At 40.1% G+C, this 18,537-nt stretch overlaps 3 protein-coding genes across 3 annotated transcripts in view; all 3 read right to left on the reverse strand.

The window, feature by feature from the left end:
- LOC140944712 (lactadherin-like) overlaps positions 1-18,537 on the reverse strand; it is a 228,011-nt gene that overhangs the window by 2,105 nt on the left and 207,369 nt on the right. The window lies entirely within an intron of this gene.
- Positions 4,424-6,186, reverse strand: LOC140944713 (lactadherin-like). Its single transcript, XM_073393832.1, has 3 exons — positions 5,865-6,186; positions 5,397-5,737; positions 4,424-4,570 (listed from the first exon to the last, which is right to left on the reverse strand). The coding sequence occupies exons 1-3, from the start codon at positions 6,184-6,186 to the stop codon at positions 4,424-4,426; spliced, it is 810 nt and encodes a 269-aa protein (XP_073249933.1).
- LOC140944714 (lactadherin-like) lies at positions 13,595-15,857 on the reverse strand. The gene is made up of 3 exons (XM_073393834.1): positions 15,524-15,857; positions 14,567-14,901; positions 13,595-13,741 (listed from the first exon to the last, which is right to left on the reverse strand). Exons 1-3 carry the CDS (start codon positions 15,855-15,857, stop codon positions 13,595-13,597), a joined length of 816 nt encoding a protein of 271 aa, XP_073249935.1.

Raw genomic sequence — 18,537 nt, forward strand, 5'->3', positions numbered from 1 at the left:
GGGTCAGTGTTGGTGGAATGGGTTAAGGAATGATGTTTTTAGAGACTCTTTTTTTCTTTCTTCTCCTCGTCTCGCTCATTTTTCTCATTACCCTTCGCGAAAACTGTCCTCCATCGTGCTCTGTCAAGCATCTTATACAGTCTTTTACGTAATTTTGGCATTCACTGTGGTGTCGTTTTATCGTTTCTCTCCTTAACCGTTAAATATATCCCGAATAAGGTATGATCTGAAATTCGATGCCTTAATTGTCCCACGCAAGTATAGTTTGCCCACGTTTTATCGCAAAAGACATTTTCAAGAATGCATCCATGAACACCTGCTAGAAAAGTATCGAGTTTCCCTAATCGGCTTTATGAGAGACCAACGGGTAGCATTCATCATGACGAATTTTGCAGTCTCTAACGTATGTGCTGTCTCTTAATTATATAGATGGTGGGTAGAGAGCTTGCGTCTTGCCGAGCAAAAGCAGCAGTAAGAATGGTAATTTCTTCAAGAAATCTTTTTAGTCGGGTTAGATGAAGTGATTAAGTTAAAAAGGCTAAAAGCGGCCACAAAATACGCAATAAACATTTTAAATGCAAGAAACCTGGAGCACACATATCATTGTTCGCCACATTTGTGACTAACAAACAACGATTTACATGTAACAATGAATTCAAGTTAAAAAAGGTTCTCATCAAAATCTGGTATCGGAATAGAAATAAAGCATGCTAGTTAGGTTCTACTAAAACAAGTCTGCTCATTCTTGTCGCCCTATGTAATTAAGGGAATCCGGAAAACGTTTGTTTGTGGAATCCGCAATCCGGTAAATTTTTGCTCGTGGAACCCCAAATCCTGGGCTTTCTCGCAGATTCATACAGTAGGTGTCATCCATAAGACATATTTGGGCGTATTCCGTTCGTTTCATCCGTCAGTTTTAGTAAGAAATTCGGCTATTTCATCCTGGAATAGTCGTAAACTCTTTTGACATATTTTTAGAGTTCCCCATGCATAAACAGCTTGGCTGCAGCACCGCTGCCTGGAAGTGAGGTCACTATTTTATATTGGGCCTTACGTGAGTCAAAACTGAAATTGTATTAGAATTTCCTTCAAATGTAAATTGTGCACTAGAAAATAACCGGCCGTTTAGATGTTTACTGTCAGATATTTTATATCTAACTTGCATATCGATTCGAAACATCTACTAAAAAACATTGGAAGGATATGAAAATTAATATGACTAATTCCATGAAATACATGTACAAGTCTCTCTTTGAAAGAAGCAGATATATCTTACCGTGTGTTTTTTGCATGGTTAGTTTTTTAGCTATTTTCTAAGGCTGTGAAGATATGATGTTAGAGGGCAAAATGAGGTTTAACTAACTCGACACTTACCGCTACAGCTATTTTAATGTGACAATCTGAGTGATACAAACTTGTTTTGACACTTTCAGTTCTGAAAAAAAAATTTCAGAATATCGAATGGATATAAAAATTGTCTGTTAACAAAGTCCAAGGTATAACCAACGATCAGCTCCTCAACGATCATCCTTGTAACAGCGAAATGTATTTAAAAGAATCTCGACCAGTATCAGAATATAAAATACTTTTTTAAGCCGGAAAGTATCTATCTTTATAACAAAAAAAAAAGAGGAAACGCCGATGGCAACGCATGATAACCAGTCCGTCACTGACGAAGCAAAAGGCAATTTTCAGGCAATTTGAAATTGTAGCTAGAAAGTTCCACCTCTGGCTTTTGTAAGGTGGCGTTCTTTAAGAGGCGGGCATCTGGTACCGATGTGCAAACGAATTACAGAAGAGGGCAGTGACGCAGCCTAAGTTTCTATTTACTGCTGGGTGGCAAATGTTTTTCAAATAGACAAATACTACACCTGGAAGGAAGTCTAGTAGTTTGCCACTTCAACGAAACACGGGGCGCTGGGAAATGAAACTTTTATGGTCATTGCCTAAGGAAAAATCGAATCATCCCGTGCTATTTATACTTTTAAAGGATTTAATATCAGACAAACACCAACCTCTCCGTCTCAGATAAATTTGCTTAAAATGTTGTTATTAAATTTGAACAGATTGTCGCTTTGGCTCTTGATTGTAGTTATAAGGGAGGGTATCGGATGGAAGACACAATTATTTCTAGCTAAATGTCTACCGTTAATCTTACCTATATCTTCCCTGGACTGTTGCTTTGAGGATGTTCTCATAGATCTCCAAGCATCAATTAAATTATTAATAATGATTAATGTCCGGTTCAGACATGGCATTTCACATGTGCAGAACCTAATGCAATTTAATAAGCGAGAACAGTCGATTTTTTTCATTAACCTTGCTTAATTAAATTTCTTTTTAAAACTGCCAATCTGAAAATTTGTTTTTGATCAATCATTAATGGCTTATAAAAATGGCCATTTGTAAATGTCTCAAACATTCAGGTTAAACCCGATTACCCGAGCCGGCTGGAACAATGCGTAGCAAGAGAGAATGCTCATTCTCTCTTGGGCGTAGCCAATCGATAAACTGATAATCAAGCAATATATCATTAAGATTCGGAGGAGGAAGAGAAAGTGTGACGTAGTGTGGCCACGCGGTAAGAGGGCTAGACCTGTAATACGGAGGCACATGGTCCAAGCCCCGCCCCTTACCCCGCCCTTTCCCCACTCCCTTACCACTACCACAATCGTCTCGTCAGTATGTCCTATAATTTAAAAACGTATGGTTACAGAGCCTTCTCATCCGCAGCCCCTGCTCTGTTGAACAAATTACCCCAGAATATAAAGCGCTGCGGTTGTCTTAATCAATTTTAAAACATTAATTTATGCTCGTCCTAGAAACATAGTTCCTACATTTTCTTTTTATTTGATTTTATTCACATTTTTATTCTAAAAATATTGTGAATTTTTAACGCATAGCTTAATTTTAAACTGGGTTTTAAAAAGAATGCATTTTTATTAATTCATTTTACTTATCTATTTTTCTTTAAAAAATAATTGTTGTTGTAAAGCGCCATTGGACAGCATTGGAAATGGCGCTATAAAGGTAAATGTTATTATCATCATTATTATTTGTCCTCGACAACCTCGTTCCCAGGGTTCTCTCGTAGAAGATAACTGCATTAACAGGATGTTGTTTGATGCTGTCAGATATTTTGGGCAATTTTGAAAACGAGGAAGTCGGGATCGTAACCGTCACATTCAGCATCACTTTTCTGTTTAGGCCAAATAAGGGAGTGCCTTCCCATTCCCCGAAAGTAGAAGACACAACACAGACACGAACAGTTAACAATTGATCTGCTCGCCACTGACAATTCGCGATATTTTGCGATAAGCGAGTTCAATAATTGTTTTATCATTCGATTACCGGGTTTGTTTTTATAAGGAATATCTTCGGGAAGCGAAGCGATCTGCCATTTTCACGCAAGAGCGATCGCAAGAATGAGAAAAGCGTGGTTTCATTTACGCATGAGCAGAATATTATTTGCAGCGAAACAAAGTTGTACGACATTGCGCATGAGCAGACCATTATTTGTAGGCAGTTAGTTACAGGTCACGTGGTGGGCTCTTGGCCAATGAAAAGGAAGAGAAATTTGCAACGAATGATAATCGCTTTTATTGCGAATCTTCTCAAATTGATATAAACAGCTCTCATAGCGTCTTCGCGTCCTGCGGTCTCTAACAGGGAACGTCTGCTGTTTTCGCATATTCATCTCCTTAACCGTCTTATGCAAATCAATTGTGTTGCATCTTACTGCGCCTGCTCACAGAGCTTTAACAGACTGGCTCATTCCCAGTCGTCTAACGTGACCCGCACGATGGCAGGAGCAAGTCTTTATCCCTCGATTTTCTCCTTCGCATCCAAGCCCGCGCTCCACTACGGAGACGTGAAAGACGAGGAAGGAAAACGGATTGTCTATAATATAACTGACAAGCATCTTTGCTCTTGTACTGTGTTATATGATCTTCTTTCTCAGTGCTCAAGTGGCCGTGAGAGAATAGGGTGATTGTTGTTGAAGTTTAAAGTGAATGTGAAACAAGTTTTTTTATTTGCTTGACAAAATCTAGACAGTGAACGGTTAAGGAGAGCAAAAAAAAAAATTCGATACTGATTTTTCTTTCCCGTGTTTTTAGCTACTGAAAACGTGAAATTTCACTTCCGGGGCACTACAAAACCGCGCAAGTGAAAACAGGAGACTGGGAATGATTGTGACGTCATTTTAGAGCATTCTTTTTCGCGGCAATCATATTTCCTAGTAATTTCTCCCTGTAACAACTGTTATTACGCAAAGAAATAGTACAAAAGTGCTATGTATATGGGTGCAATAACACAAGACGAGAAAAAAGCTGTTTCTATCGATCAGATACTATTTTTCAACGATTCAAGATCACAAGCTAAGGTCAGAAGCGTCACTTAGACACCAAAACGCGATTTTCATCTATGGTGCAGAACAGCCATAATGCTCCACTCTCATAGATATATGGTTATGCCATGTCAACACAACAAATCGTACGTATCTTGCCCGGAACCTTGGAGTTAGAACGTGTGACACGATGATGTTGCGATCAGAATTTGCTGTGAAAACCTGCAAAGGAAATAAATGTGTACAATTCATTACTTTGAAATACATTCATTCGATAACAACGTTCACAGAGAAGCAGTTTTTCTTAAAGTCAGACTTAACGGTAAATTGCATTGGGAAGATTGTTGATACAAAGTAACCCATGACGTCGATTCTCAATAGAGAAACCTGTTAGGAAAGGCCAAAGCAATATTTCAATTTGCGCACCTTTAGAAAAAAAGAAGGGAGCTGGAGCCGAAATTGAATGTTAAGTATTACTAGGGACGCGCCGGTCAGCTATTGGCCAATATTTTCCCTTGTCTCTAGTAACAGTCCCAGAAGTCTTTGCGAAAGTAAACTCGACCCAGTTCCCTTTTCGTTTTAAAGTGGCGAATGGCAAATAAACAACCTAGCTAACAAAATAGTTAACTAATGTAAATAAATAAATAAATAAATTAATTAATAAATGCGGCTGGATGTTTGAAAACGTTACTTTTAAAACAAACCCCCTCTGGCGAGCAAAAGCGGAAGACCTTAACCAAACACAAAGCGTGGGAACTAACATTGTAAATGGTTCATTCTTGCGTTTCTGCATCCAACTCCGACAATGTGATAGTTTCACTTGATCGTAAGCGACGGAGACATATGGTAAGCGAGTCGGAAGAAAACGGAAACGTTCAGATTCTTCTCACTACCGATTGCGCCGCGCATCATCGGATAACTCCGATTACGAGTCCGGTCCGAATTTTTATTTTCAACAGGTTTTAAACGATGTTACGACTCCGCTTACTACTCCGACTCCTACTAGACGCCGCTAGCTAAGTAAAAACTAGCCTTAAGAAATCCATACCTTCACCACATTATTTTCCTTGTATTCCTCCCATTTGACATCTATACTGTCAGTACTAAACAAAATTTTGAATGACGTTACCCATTGAGGAGGCGACCAGGAAGGCCTCCCCTGTGTGGCGAGTTTTGTCAGCAGCCTCTCCTCCCCGAGATCAACTTGTAACCACTCGCCGGCTTTATTAAATTTCGCTGACCAGGAGCCCGTGCTGCGATGTTTTGGAACATTATTGAGCCGGGCTTGCCAAGGGTGGTGTCCAGGGTGCTTCGTCCATACAGAGGAGGCTGTAATAGCTGAATTCGGCAATGCGTTACTTTCCATCCCAAGTGCATGAATACTGCATACTGTGAAAAGGAAGAAAAAGAAAACAGGTTTAAAAGCCTTTTAGAAGCTAATTATATTTGATTGCTTTACTTTTACTTATACGTAACAAGGAAGGTCAAAGTAGGATCAAGTAGTAACCAAACTCACCTTCGCACTTCGATAGAAAACAAATCAAATTTTTGCCGCAGTCTGAGTCTTTGTTGCATGTGAGTGGTCTGAGAGTAGTCTCCATGTAGTTTGTAAGTGGAACTTGTCTCATATCTACAGGGTGGGAAGCGTGCGTTTTGTCATTCAGTTCACACCATTTGCTTATCCGATAAAAGTTGCTGCTATGGCAACCAGTATGTTCGATGCACCCAGAGATGCAGTGTTCAATCAGCTCTGCAGGCCCGGCCTTGATGGCGTGGTTTATAAGCACGTGATCTTGTACGGAGTAAGAAGCTGCCTTACATTGTCTTGCTATAGCCATCTTGGAGAAAGAGCAGATGAGCATGTGCAGAAGGATACTGTTGAACTTCATTTCTGTCAAGAAAAAGAATTTCTTAATTCATAGTGCAAGTTACCCTTGTTAATGTAAGTGAATTCATTGCTTTGACCCCCCCCCCCTGGTGGGGGTAGGGAGTTATTTGGGTTAATTTTTGCTGGGTATGTGCCGCTGGCCTCTCCGAGCCCCTACCCCATTATAGTCTATTCTGTAACCAAATATAGACGCCATCTTTTGGGAAAATGTAATTTTCCTGATCCCAACTTAGTAACCTCTTGATTATGCATCTTCTTTATAAGACCTTTTAACAAGGTCATCCTGAAGTGAAACTTAATGAAGTAAACTTCTTCCCATTCTTAAATCCCTACCTACCTGAATTTTCTGATCCCCCAAATCCGAAAAAATGTGCGGTCCCATTCTAGTAACTCTAATGAAAATGCATCCTCTTTATAGTCAATCAAGCCGTGAAATGCGACTCCATCCAGCGGCACATCCCCATTAGCCTTTTACTTCGAGAATCCCCCCGCCCCGGGGCTTTGACCAATCATGACCTCTGTGCTTGCGCAAGGGAAGACTACTCGTCAGAATTATGTGTACTACACTGTAGTAGCGTTCCACCCCATGCACATCATGTTGAATTCACTTTGTATTTTAGGCATCAAGCATGCAAACTAAACTTTTAAAAAAGTCCCTCGTCCGATTTAATATGACGCGGGATAAAGATGAAGACCTCTATTTTGCTCGGCCGCTTCTATTCGCGGCCTATATAAAAGCCCGCTCCGCTCGCTTAGAAGCTCGTGAGGTCGAATTGTGGCAAGTCTACATGCAAGCCGCTACCGTATTAGAGCGAAATTCAACAAGAATTGAACAACTTAGCAAAGCAAATTGGAGCTGTCAAATTTCTGGTAGAATTCAGAATAGCTATTTGTCATGGAGAAAGAATGATAAGTCAGAGCAAAGAATGGGCCTGTGAAAGGCATCTTTGTGATCTGCAAATTTTATCAACGGAGTTGATTAAGGTGCAGGCTCGATACAGTTTTTCAGGGTCAACACCTCCCAAGTTATGAGTATAAACTACGTCGCCATAAACAAAGATTTGAAAAAATTGCCACCACAGTTGTATTACATAGGAATAATAATTTATATATTTCATGCTGCTTCAAGGTCTTGCCAGAGTGATGAATACAAGGTCCTGCGGCCCTAGGCAAGGAGTGGGCAAGATTCAAGGTTTTGCTGGCTAAGGGTGTCACTTGATTTCCACTGTCGCGTATTTTTTACGTGCGTAAATAAAAAAAACATATATTTGAAAGGTCGCTCGTTACGTAAAATTTGAGGGAGCTTCAACTTTTGCACTTACGTGCGACCTTCCATACAATGCCTCCATTTCAATAACGCACCTAAAAATTACACGATAGTGGAAATCCACCTTTACTTGAGTTTCCACTTATTCAGGTTGAAAATTAGGCCATTTTGAGACTCTGACCAAACATTAACTGATTATTCTCGGCTTACTTTTCTCGAAAATAAAACAAGCCTTTCTGCAAAAACAGTTAACATCAGATTACTTCTCTACCTAAATCTTTGGACAAAAAACGAAATAGATCAGTTTTTTAACTCTTGCCCGGCACTGGATCGATGCTCGAAACTTCCTAACCGTCGCTCTTAAGTTGGGTATTCTAATCAGTTACGATTCTGTGAACTATATAAAATGTAAAACCGTTTCAGTGTCAAAAATGGTACAGTCTTTGAGCCAGATTAAGTATCACGGCTTTTTTAACTGGGGTTAGCATTTTAGCCGAGAGTTGTTTTGATGGATTTGAAAACTCATTTTACAGGCTCCACTACTCCACATCATATTCTGATTATTGCCTAACGCTCAACTTACCACTGGGGAAATATAGAATGATGAGCTATGATGTTGCCTTTTAGTGTCTTGCTTTTGCGATGTTCCAACTACCCTTTTCTATCGCAAATTGTAGTACACTCTTTCAACATACTGTCTTAAAACTCAAGCAACTGAAGATCAATTATTAATAGGATAATAACAGGTTGTTTATTTCCTAAACATCCATTACCCCCACACAGTTGGTAATTAAGAACATTTGAGTGTAACACTTAATTTAGGTGGCTGAACACAGTTCTCTGGAAATGTTTTATCCGTTTACTGATAATCACTTCTGTCATGAGGAGATACGCAGCAAACAATATTGAACCTTGAAAGAAACAAGAGCAAGGACAAGCTGAGAAATATTCCATTTTCGTCAACTTCGGCAGCAATGTGAGAGCGCTCGTTTTGTTGACTTTTAAAGGCGATGTAAACAGGCAACATGATCATAAAATCTACTCGTTAAAATTTGACGAAATATGGCAGAAACTCTGTTGATATCGCTCTTCCGTCAATGAAAGCCTCAAAATAATTTAAAGTTGACTAATGGGGTTTTGTGACAAAATCAAGTTTCTTCATGATTAATCTTACAAATTCTAAGTAAAATTGGCTCAGTTGTTTTTAAATGATGACTGTTACTAATTCTAAGTTATGTGCAAATCTATAAGGAAAACTGATCAGATGACTGGATTCTGCCTCAGACTGAAAACATAAATTTAAAATTTTAGGCTTGTTTTAAATCATCCAGGTTCCCCTGGCATCGATAGAAACCCTGGCTACGTTTAACCTAAAAAATGTTATGTCTCATAAATGAAATTATTTTGTCTGTGCCAAATCTGAGCTTTACACCTGCAACGACTATTGAATAACACGAATGAATAGCAACTTTTCACTACCTATCAAACTGTGTTCAGCGACCTTATAAAAGTAGTGGTAAAAAATAAGTTTGTAGAGAAAATTGTGAATATTTTTTTTAGAGCACAGTAAGGCCCCGCCAAAATTTAACCACCCATTTTGAAACGATGTGACTTATAGTGACGAGTACGTGCTGTATGCGGATTTACTGCCCGTATGCGATGGAATCTGTAGAAACACAACGACGGTTTTTCCGTCAGTCTGTAATGCGAAAAATAAAAGCTTCGAAAATCGTTGGCAAGTTTAGTAGAAAAACTCCTTGTATCTTTGACGAATGGAAAGCTTATCTCGAAATTAATTTTTTTAGCTTTTCTCTAATTTCAGACTGATTTGTTAATATTTGTTCCTTCGCACAGTGTCGAAAAAAGTCTTTGGGTGTCCCCAATAAATATAATGGAAATACAACGGAGCTCAGGTTATTTAAGTTCAAGAGCCGATGAAGAGCTGAGTTATCTATTCCTTGGCACAGAAAATATAAGCGCGAACATAATCAACAATATTTTGGTGTTTTTTTTCATTCTATCGTATTCACGCAGATGATTTATTTATTGTTGCTTTGAACGCTATGTGTTACTTCGTTTTTTCCTTCTCAAGGTCATTAATCACGAAGAAAAAATTGAATTAAAAAATATACCGAGTATCTTGTTTCATATGTTTCAGATATGGTTTTAATTCAAGAACGAAGTGTCTCAGTTTCTGCTAAATTGTAGATAGTAAATATCTCATTATGCACTCCTCTCTGAGCGTCTTTCATGGATAATTTACAACACTGGCGGGGGGACATTTACCAGACTGCTTATGGTGCTGTTTACAGGTAAGAAAAAAATGAGTAATGATGCCTTCTAGGTGAGGGCGAATTTGAGATTGACCTTCACATTGGGGAATACGTCCCCTACTCTCTTTACGAACAGTGTGTGGGCTCTTTAACGTCCCACAAATTTGAATTAGAGCGCCCCTACCAAACGTCCCATGTTAATTAAACGCCCCGGCTAATAAATTTTTCCAAAATACTAGGAATAGGGGAATTGAGCAAAATAATTATTTGATTCATCCTCATACCTCTGGGATGGAAATAACGAACCGTGCTCGGTTTGATAAAGCTCCCGCGAACTATCAGAAATTAGGAAAGAAAAAGAAAACCCTCTGGCACCAAGGGTAGTTTCTTGCTTGATTATAACAAAAAATTGTAGGATGATGACATCGAAGTTATTAAGCTTTGAAAAAGGGACGAACCAGACCTGCTTTATTGATGTTAGCATCAAACAGATTGCTACAGATTGGGCTATAATGTGCCAATTGAACTTAAACGCGGTGCCTGCTGCCCGTCAGGAAAAACCCTCTAATATTTACACATTTGCGACCATTTGTGTGACTTTTTGACAATTTCAAACAGGATACTGTATAAACTCCAATCTTGGTTTAAAAAGTCGTTCTCCAATGAGACAGCTTTGATACGACTTCTTGACGAGCTTTTACTCAATCTGGACAAGGACAATGTTACTGGCCTGGTGATGATTGACTACAAAAAAGTTTTCGATCTTATCGATCATACGCTTCTTTTACAGAAGCTCCGGGCCGCTGGTATCGATAATGATTATGTTTCATTCTTTGAAAGTTACCTTAGTGATCGTACGCATTATGTAAACATCGATGGGTGTCATTCAACTCTCAGAGATGCTGACTCCCTCAAGGGAGTATCCTGGGACCAGTCTTGTTTCTTATATTTATAAACGATCTACCAAAGATACTGGAACATTCAGCAGCAGACACTATATGCGGATGATACTACTATCAGTGCTAATGTTGATTATAGATCAGCACCGGGAGCCTTAAATCAAGTTCTTCAAGCTGATGTTGGTAAAGTTGCACAGTGGACCACAGTCAATAAAAAAGGGTCTCAATGAGGTTAACCGATAGGCGTAAAAATTCCCAAAATTTAGTCGATAGCCGCACTCCTTTCTCAGCCAATCAGAATTGAGTATTTTTTCGTGTATATTATTATGATGATTACAGTGACCGGTTCAGACGTCGCACTTCACATGTGCCGAGCCTAATCCAAATAAGGGAGAACAATCGATTTTTCTCATTAAACTGGTTCAATTAAATTTCTTTTTAAAACAGCCAATCTGAAAATTTGTTTTTGATCAATTACTAATGACTTTTGACAATGACCATTTGTAAATGTCTCAAACAGTCAGGTTAAACCCGAGCCTTGAACCAGGCGAAGCCAATCGATAAACTGATAATCAAGCAATATATCATTAATCCTCGGAGGAGGAAGAGGGAGCGTGCCACGCGGTAAGAGGGCTAGACCTGCAATACGGACTGAGGCACCTAGTTTAAGCCCCGCCCCTTACCCCGCCCCTTTCCCCACCCCCTTACCTCTACCACAATCGTCTCGACAATATGTCCTATAATTTAAAAACGTATGGTTACAGAGCCTTCTCATCCGCAGCCCCTGCTCTGTTGAACAAATTACCCCAGAATATAAGGCGCTGCGGTTGTCTTAATCAATTTCAAAAACGTTTAGTTAAAACTTTTCTTTTTAAGACGGCTTTTAATTTATGCTCGTCCTAGGAACATATTTCCTACACTGTCCTACATCTTCTTTTTCTTTGATTTTATTCATATTTTTATTCTAACAATATTGTGAATTTTTAACGCACCGCTTAATTTTAAACTGGGTTTTAAAAAGAATGTATTATTATTAATTTATTTTAATCTATTTTTCTTTAAAACTGAAATAGTTGTTGTTGTAAAGCGCCTTTGGACAGCAATGGAAATGTTGCTATAAAGGTAAATGTTATTATTATCATTATGATTTGTCCTCGACAACCTCGTTCCCAGGGTTCTCTCGTAGGAGATAACTGCATTAACTTGATGTTGTTTGATGTTGTCAGATATTTTGGGCAATTTTGAAAACGAGGAAGTCGGGACCGTAACCGTGACATTCAGCGTTACTTTTCCGATCCGTTTATGCCAAATAAGGGAGTGCCTTCCCATTCCCCGAAAGTAGAAGACACAACATAACATAACAACTTTAACAACTTTATTTAAATGTCGATGTCTTTACCTTATGAAAGGTAATTGGGGACTCTAAAATAATAGGAGAAAAATTATAAAATGAGTTTATACATGGTATCATAAGGTGAATTTATAATTATCTAAAATCTAAAATTTATAAAAGGTAAAAATTTAAAAGTTAAAAGATTACAGAGTCATCCCCACTAAAATATACAGAAACTGAAATGCTTAAACAACAAACAACACAGACACGAACAATTAACAATTGATCTGCTCGCCACTGACAATTCGCGATATTTTGCGATAACCGAGTTCACTGTTTTATCATTCGATTACCGGGTTTGTTTTTATAAGGAATATCTTTTCGGGAAGCGTAGTGATATGCCATTTTCACGCAAGAGCGATCGCAAGAATGAGAATAGCGTGGTTTCATTTACGCATGAGCAGAATATTATTTGCAGCGAAACAAAGTTGGACGACATTGTGCACGAGCAGACCATTATTTGTAGGCAGTTATTTGCAGGTCGCGTGTTGGGCTCTCGGCCAATGAAAAGGACGAAAAATTTGCAACGAATGATGATCACTTTTATTGCGAATCTTCTCAAATTGATATAAACAGGTCTCACAGCGTCTTGGCGTCCTGCGGTCTCTAACAGGGAACGTCTGCTGTTTTCGTACATTAATCTCCTTAACCGTCTTATACAGGGCTGAGTTGCTAAAAGCATGGTTAGCTTTAACCATTGGTTAAGCAGTATCAAAACCAATACGTTGTCAAGGTATTAAACGCTGGTTAACACTAACCATGCTTCGAACAACTGGGCCCAGATCAATTGTGTTGCATCTTACTGCGCCTGCTCACAAAGCTTTAACAGACTGGCTCATTCCCAGTCGTCTACCGTGACGCGCACGGTGGCAGGAACAAGTCTTTATCCCTCAATTTTCTCCTTCGCATCCAAGCCCGAGCTCCACTACGGAGAGGTGAAAGACGAGGAAGGTAAACAGATTATCTATAATATAACTGACAAGCATCTTTGCGCTTGTACTGTGTTATATGATCTTCTTTCCCTATTCTCGGCCCGTGAGAGAATAGGGTGATTGTTGTTGAATTTTAAAGTGAATATGAAACAAGTTTTTTTGTTGTTGCTTGATACAATCTAGACAGTGAACTGATAAGGAGAGCCAAAAACAAAAAAAAAATTCGATAGCGATATTTCTTTCCCGTGTTTTGAGCTACTGAAAACGTGAAATTTCACTTCCGGGGCACTACAAAACCGCGCAAGTGAAAACAGGAGACTGGGAATGATTGTGACGTCATTTCAGGGCGTTCTTTTTCGCGGCAAGCATATTTCCTAGTAATTTCTCCCTGTGACAACTGTTATTACGCAAAGAAATAGTACAAAAGTGCGATGTATATTGGTTCAATAACACAAAAGACGAGAAAAAGGTGCTTCTATCCATCAGATACTATTTTTCAACGATTCAAGATCACAAGATTAGAAGCGTCACTTAGATACCAAAACGCGGTTAACACTACATGAACCTCTGCCACTCGGTTAGCTTAATTTTCATCTATGGTGCAGAACAGCCATAAAGCTCCACTCGCATAGATATATGGTTATGCCATGTCAACACAACAAATCGCACGTATCTTGCCCTGAACCTTGGAGTTAGAACGTGTGACACGATGGTGTTGCGATCAGAATTTGCCGTGAAAACCTGCAAAGGAAATAAATGTGTACAATTCATTTCTTTGAAATACATTCATTCGATAACAACGATTACAGAGAAGCATTCTTTCTTAAAGTAAGACTTAACCGTAAATTGCATTGGGAAGATTGTTGATACAAAGTAACCAATGACGTCGATTCTCAAAAGAGAAACCTGTTAGGAAAGGCCAAAGCAATATTTCAATTTGCGCGACATTAGAAAAAAGAAGGGAGCTGGAGCCGAAATTAAATGTTAAGTACCGCAAATGTTTCTGGGATTATTACTAGTGACGCGCCGATCAGCTATTGGCCAATCTTTTTCCCTTGTCCCTATAGTAACAGTCCCAGAGGTCTTTGCGAGAGTTAACTCGACCCAGTTCCCTTGACGTTTTAAAGTGGCGAATGGCAAATAAACAACCTAGCTAACAAAATAGTTAACTAATTTAAATAAATAAATGTGGCTGGCTTTTTAAAAACGTTACTTTTAAAACAAACCCCTTCTGGCGAGCAAAAGCGGAAGACCTTAACCAAACACAAAGCGTGGGAACTAACATTGTGATTGGTTCATTCTTGCGTTTCTGCATCCAACTCCCACAATCTGATAGTTTCACTGGATCGTAAGCGACGGAGACATATGGTAAGCGAGTGGGAAGAAAACGGAAACGTTCAGATTCTTCTCATTACCGATTCCGCCGCGTATTGATAACTCCGATTACGAGTCGGGGCCGAATTTTTATTTTCAACGGGTTTTAAACGATGTCACGACTCCGCTTACTACTCCGACTCCTACTAGACGCCGCTAGCTAAGTAGAAACTAGCCTTAAGAAATCCATACCTTCACAACGTCATTTTCCTTGTATTCCTCCCATTTGACATGTACACTGTCTGAACTAAACAAAATTTTGTATGACGTTACCCATTGAGGAGGGGACCAGGAAGGCCTCCCCTGTGTGGCGAGTTTTGTCAACAGTCTCTCCTCCCCAAGGTTAATTTGTAACCACTGTCCAGCTTCATTCAAATACGCCGACCAGGATCCCATGTGGCCATTTTTAACATTATTTAGACGAGCTAGCCAAGGTTCGTGTCCAACGGTCCGCCATACTGTTGAAGCTGTGATGGCTGAGTTTGGCAATACATTATTTTCCATTCCAAGTGCACGAGTGCTACATTCTGTGTTAAAGAAGAACAAATACGTTTAAGACTTTAAAGTATAGTTGCTTCTTTTAAAGTACAGTTTCGAATTTGAACAAGCCTACAGTCGTAATGAACAGCCTTGTAGTCAAAAAAGGTGCGACTGACCAAGCTGGACTGTGAACAATATAAAATAATGGCAGACAGCGAAACATGATAGTAATCGAATTAAGGTATTAAACGTAAGGCCATATTTTGTGTGGCAACTCAATTAAGAGAGAATGTGTGTTTACTAGCACCACTAATTATCCGAGCGGTGGAACAGAACGGAACAAAACAGAACAGAGGAACTTTATCATCCACAGTGAGAGCGCCTGATGGCATATGACTCTTAAATAGTGGTCTTTCTGCTTTTAACTCAAAGTAACTTGGGGCCAAAAAAGAGGACTTGACTTGGGGCCAAAATAGGAGAGGGTACGGGTAAAACCTCCCGCTGTTTGGTCTGCTTCCTCTCCCGCCTTCCCTGGTGCTCCCACGTCATTTTCCTCCCCTACGCCGCATGTTCGGGCCGTCCCGCTTTCGGGTTCAGTTGAAAAGAAAGAGGACAGAAATTTTGTTGTTAAGCTGAGTAAGATCAACTAGTCACCAAACTCGAGCTTACCTTCGCACTTTGAAAGAAAGCAAATCAAAGTGCTGCCACATTCTGAGTCTTTGTTGCAGGTGAGAGGTCTTAGAGTATTCTCCATGTAGTTTGTAAATGGAACTTGTCTCATATCTTCAGGGTGGGAAGCGTGTGTTTTATCATTCAGTTCACACCATTTGCTTATCCGATGAAAGTTGCTGCTATGACAACCGAGATGTCTTATGCACCGGGAGATGCAGTGTTCAATCAGCTCCGCAGGCCCGGCATTGATGGCGTGGTTTATAAGCACGTGATCTTGTACGGAGTAAGAAGCTGCCTTACATTGACTTGCGGTGGCACTTGCGATAGCCATATTGGAGAACCAGCAAATGAGCATGTGCAGAAGGATACAGATGAAATTCATTTCTGTGAGATTCATAAAGTTAACGACGTTAAAGGAATGTTTTTGTAGAGAATAGTTTCGATGAAACTACAAAGTAAAGCTTGGCGCACTTTTGAGTTTATTTATTTATGCTAGGCAAAGGTTTCAGTTTACAAAGTAAATAGTGCATTTATATGCAGAAAATAGGTGTTTCAAGGTAATTAAGGATGGTAGTCTGGAAACAAAGGGATTGAATTGAACCTCTATTAAATGGATGAATTCAGCTGTTCGCGCAGTAATTTCTTCGATCATAGTTTCTTCTAATAGGCCGAATTTTGGTAGAAAAATTCAGGTTGTTATTTGGAAGGTTATTATACGCAGTTGTTTAAATTCTGAATTTTATTAACGTTGAAAAGATCAGCAAAATTCTGCTGAAAATGGTTCAAGTGAGAAGAAAAACTAATCAATTGTTAAAATGTCGGGATGAGGCAAAACTGGAAACATTATTTGCTCTATTTAGCTTGATGTTTAACCTCTCTATCCCTCAATCCTATTGGTCGAGAGCGGAGAGATAGAGAGTTAGTGTGGGCGGGGTCTTAGTGTCACGTGATCAAATGCAGCGATTTGATTGGTCTATGAAGTTTCGTCACTTTACTTCCCCCTCCCACGGTAAAAGTTGACAATTTAAGATGTCACGCGCAAATTGCTTCCCGGCCTACCCCTCCCTTTTGTCAACTGCATCTACGTCACGCGTGACACGCTGGGGGCGGAGCCTAAATGGGTTATTTTGGAAGGTCATGGGGGTCATATGATTTTATTTTTAGCCATATTTTTGGTTGCCATGGTTATAGATATTCCAGCCTCCTCAAACCCGCGCATGACTAATGTGGGTGTAATCGTGTCATATTATATCGGCTTCACTCACGTACTCTGCCAGAGACCATTTATTCAAGTTCACGTCCACCGAAAAGTCTCAAAAGCATTCGACATGCGATTTTTTTATTTTTTTTATTTATATCTTATTTTTTCAATGACGAAAAGGAAAAATAATCCTCTCCACCCAAAAGGAAAACAAAAAAAGGGGAAAATTCTAGTGACGCGGTATATTTCTCACGAAATGTCCCGTCCGTCAAATGACGAAACGAAACATAATCCACCCTCCACCCAAACAAAAAAAGGAACTATTATCCTACTTCCTCTCTTGACGCGGTATATTTCCCCTCGAAAAGTCCCAGGGAAAAGAGAAAAAACTTCATCTTATGACGTGGATGGGCTAAAAACGAACTATAGAACAACGTGGATGTGACGTCACCAAAGGGAAAGTCCCGTCTGTTCATCGCAACACCATAAAACGCGCAAACGATTCGAGATCTCTTAGTTGTAGTGAGAAGAAGCATGGAAGACGGAGCAGATCCGAAGAAAATGGACAACGAAGCAGAGACGAGCAAGGTGACGACCTTGGCGACGGAGATGACCCGCATGCGTTGTACGCTGGCGGAGCTGCTCAGAGAGAAAAGTCAATGGTCCACTCGACTCGTCGGGATCCAAAATCTGGCTCGACAGCTACAAGAAAAAAAGGAAGAGCTCAACTCTGTCACGGAAAAACTAGAAAGAACGCAAGAAACCCTGTCAAGAGCCGAGAATAGAATAACGCAGTTGAGTCTCATACTAGAGAAGAAAGGAGTATCGTCCCAAGGAGCCATCGTTACACCCGGTGTATCGAAAAAGATCCTCGAGGCGCTCACCCGAGAAAATACCAAACTTAGATTAAACTTGGAACGCATTTCAAACGAATACGGAAATGGAGTGGATTTGGCCACGGAAAATGGCGAGCTCCACGAGATCATCATGAAGTTGAGAGGCGAAAGAAATGACAGAGAAAGGGAAGTAAAGGAACTCAAGCGTCTGTTGACCGCCATCCAAGACAGAGACACGGACGCTCTGAAGGAGCAAAACACTCGTCTGACTCGGGAGGTGACGAAACTCCAAAGGCAACTGGAAGCAAAACAAGTATTTTGCGAACTTATCGTAACAGAGAACGAGTCTATGAAAGAAAAGCTACTCTCTGACAAGGGCGAAAAAGTGGTGAACGTCGGCCGGTTGAAAGAGGCGATTGGCAGCGTGGCAGAGGCAAATCCAGACGTCAGAGACATTTTGAATGGTGTATGGGACGACGCCAGCGACGCCGGCCAGGACGAGAGCGACGCTCGCCATGAAGATGCTCGAGAGACAGTCGAAGATGGAGAAGTGGCCGAGGGGATGACGAAACTAGAAGACGCAAAAAGAGAAACGAATCGTTTGGGGAAAGAATTGGAGAACAAGCAGTCGGTTCTCGAAGGCGAAACGGAAATGCTGAGGAACAAGTTGACAGAAATGGAAGAAGAGCAAGATCTCCTCCGAGGCGAACTGGAAAAGGCAACGACTGAATCGAAAGAAAATGCCAAGCTGGTGGAAAGCCTGCGTAAAAAACTCTCGTCGCTTCAGGGAGATATTTTTCAAACTACTAGACAGCGCGATGATTTTCAAGCACAGTTGAAAGAGGTACAAGATGAACTCCAACAAACGCATTTGGTCCTCACGAGTTACGTTAAGAAGGAACGCGAGGCAGCAGGTGATCCCGAGGCGCTGAAAAAGGTAGTCGAGTGCGAACGCGAAAAAGTGGCCAAACTTC

The sequence above is a fragment of the Porites lutea genome, chromosome 7 (assembly GCF_958299795.1).
Source record: "Porites lutea chromosome 7, jaPorLute2.1, whole genome shotgun sequence".
NCBI classification, from domain to species: Eukaryota; Metazoa; Cnidaria; class Anthozoa; order Scleractinia; family Poritidae; genus Porites; species Porites lutea.

Coding starts and splice junctions, on each gene's coding strand:
- LOC140944713 (XM_073393832.1), bottom strand. CDS start 6,186: ATGGCTATAGCAAGACAATGTAAGGCAGCTTCTTACTCCGTACAAGAT. Junction 5,738..5,864: donor TTTTCTATCGAAGTGCGAAG/GTGAGTTTGGTT, acceptor TCCTTTTCACAG/TATGCAGTATTCATGCACTT. Junction 4,571..5,396: donor AGGAAAATAATGTGGTGAAG/GTATGGATTTCT, acceptor TTTCCTTTGCAG/GTTTTCACAGCAAATTCTGA.
- LOC140944714 (XM_073393834.1), bottom strand. CDS start 15,857: ATGGCTATCGCAAGTGCCACCGCAAGTCAATGTAAGGCAGCTTCTTAC. Junction 14,902..15,523: donor CTTTCTTTCAAAGTGCGAAG/GTAAGCTCGAGT, acceptor TCTTTAACACAG/AATGTAGCACTCGTGCACTT. Junction 13,742..14,566: donor AGGAAAATGACGTTGTGAAG/GTATGGATTTCT, acceptor TTTCCTTTGCAG/GTTTTCACGGCAAATTCTGA.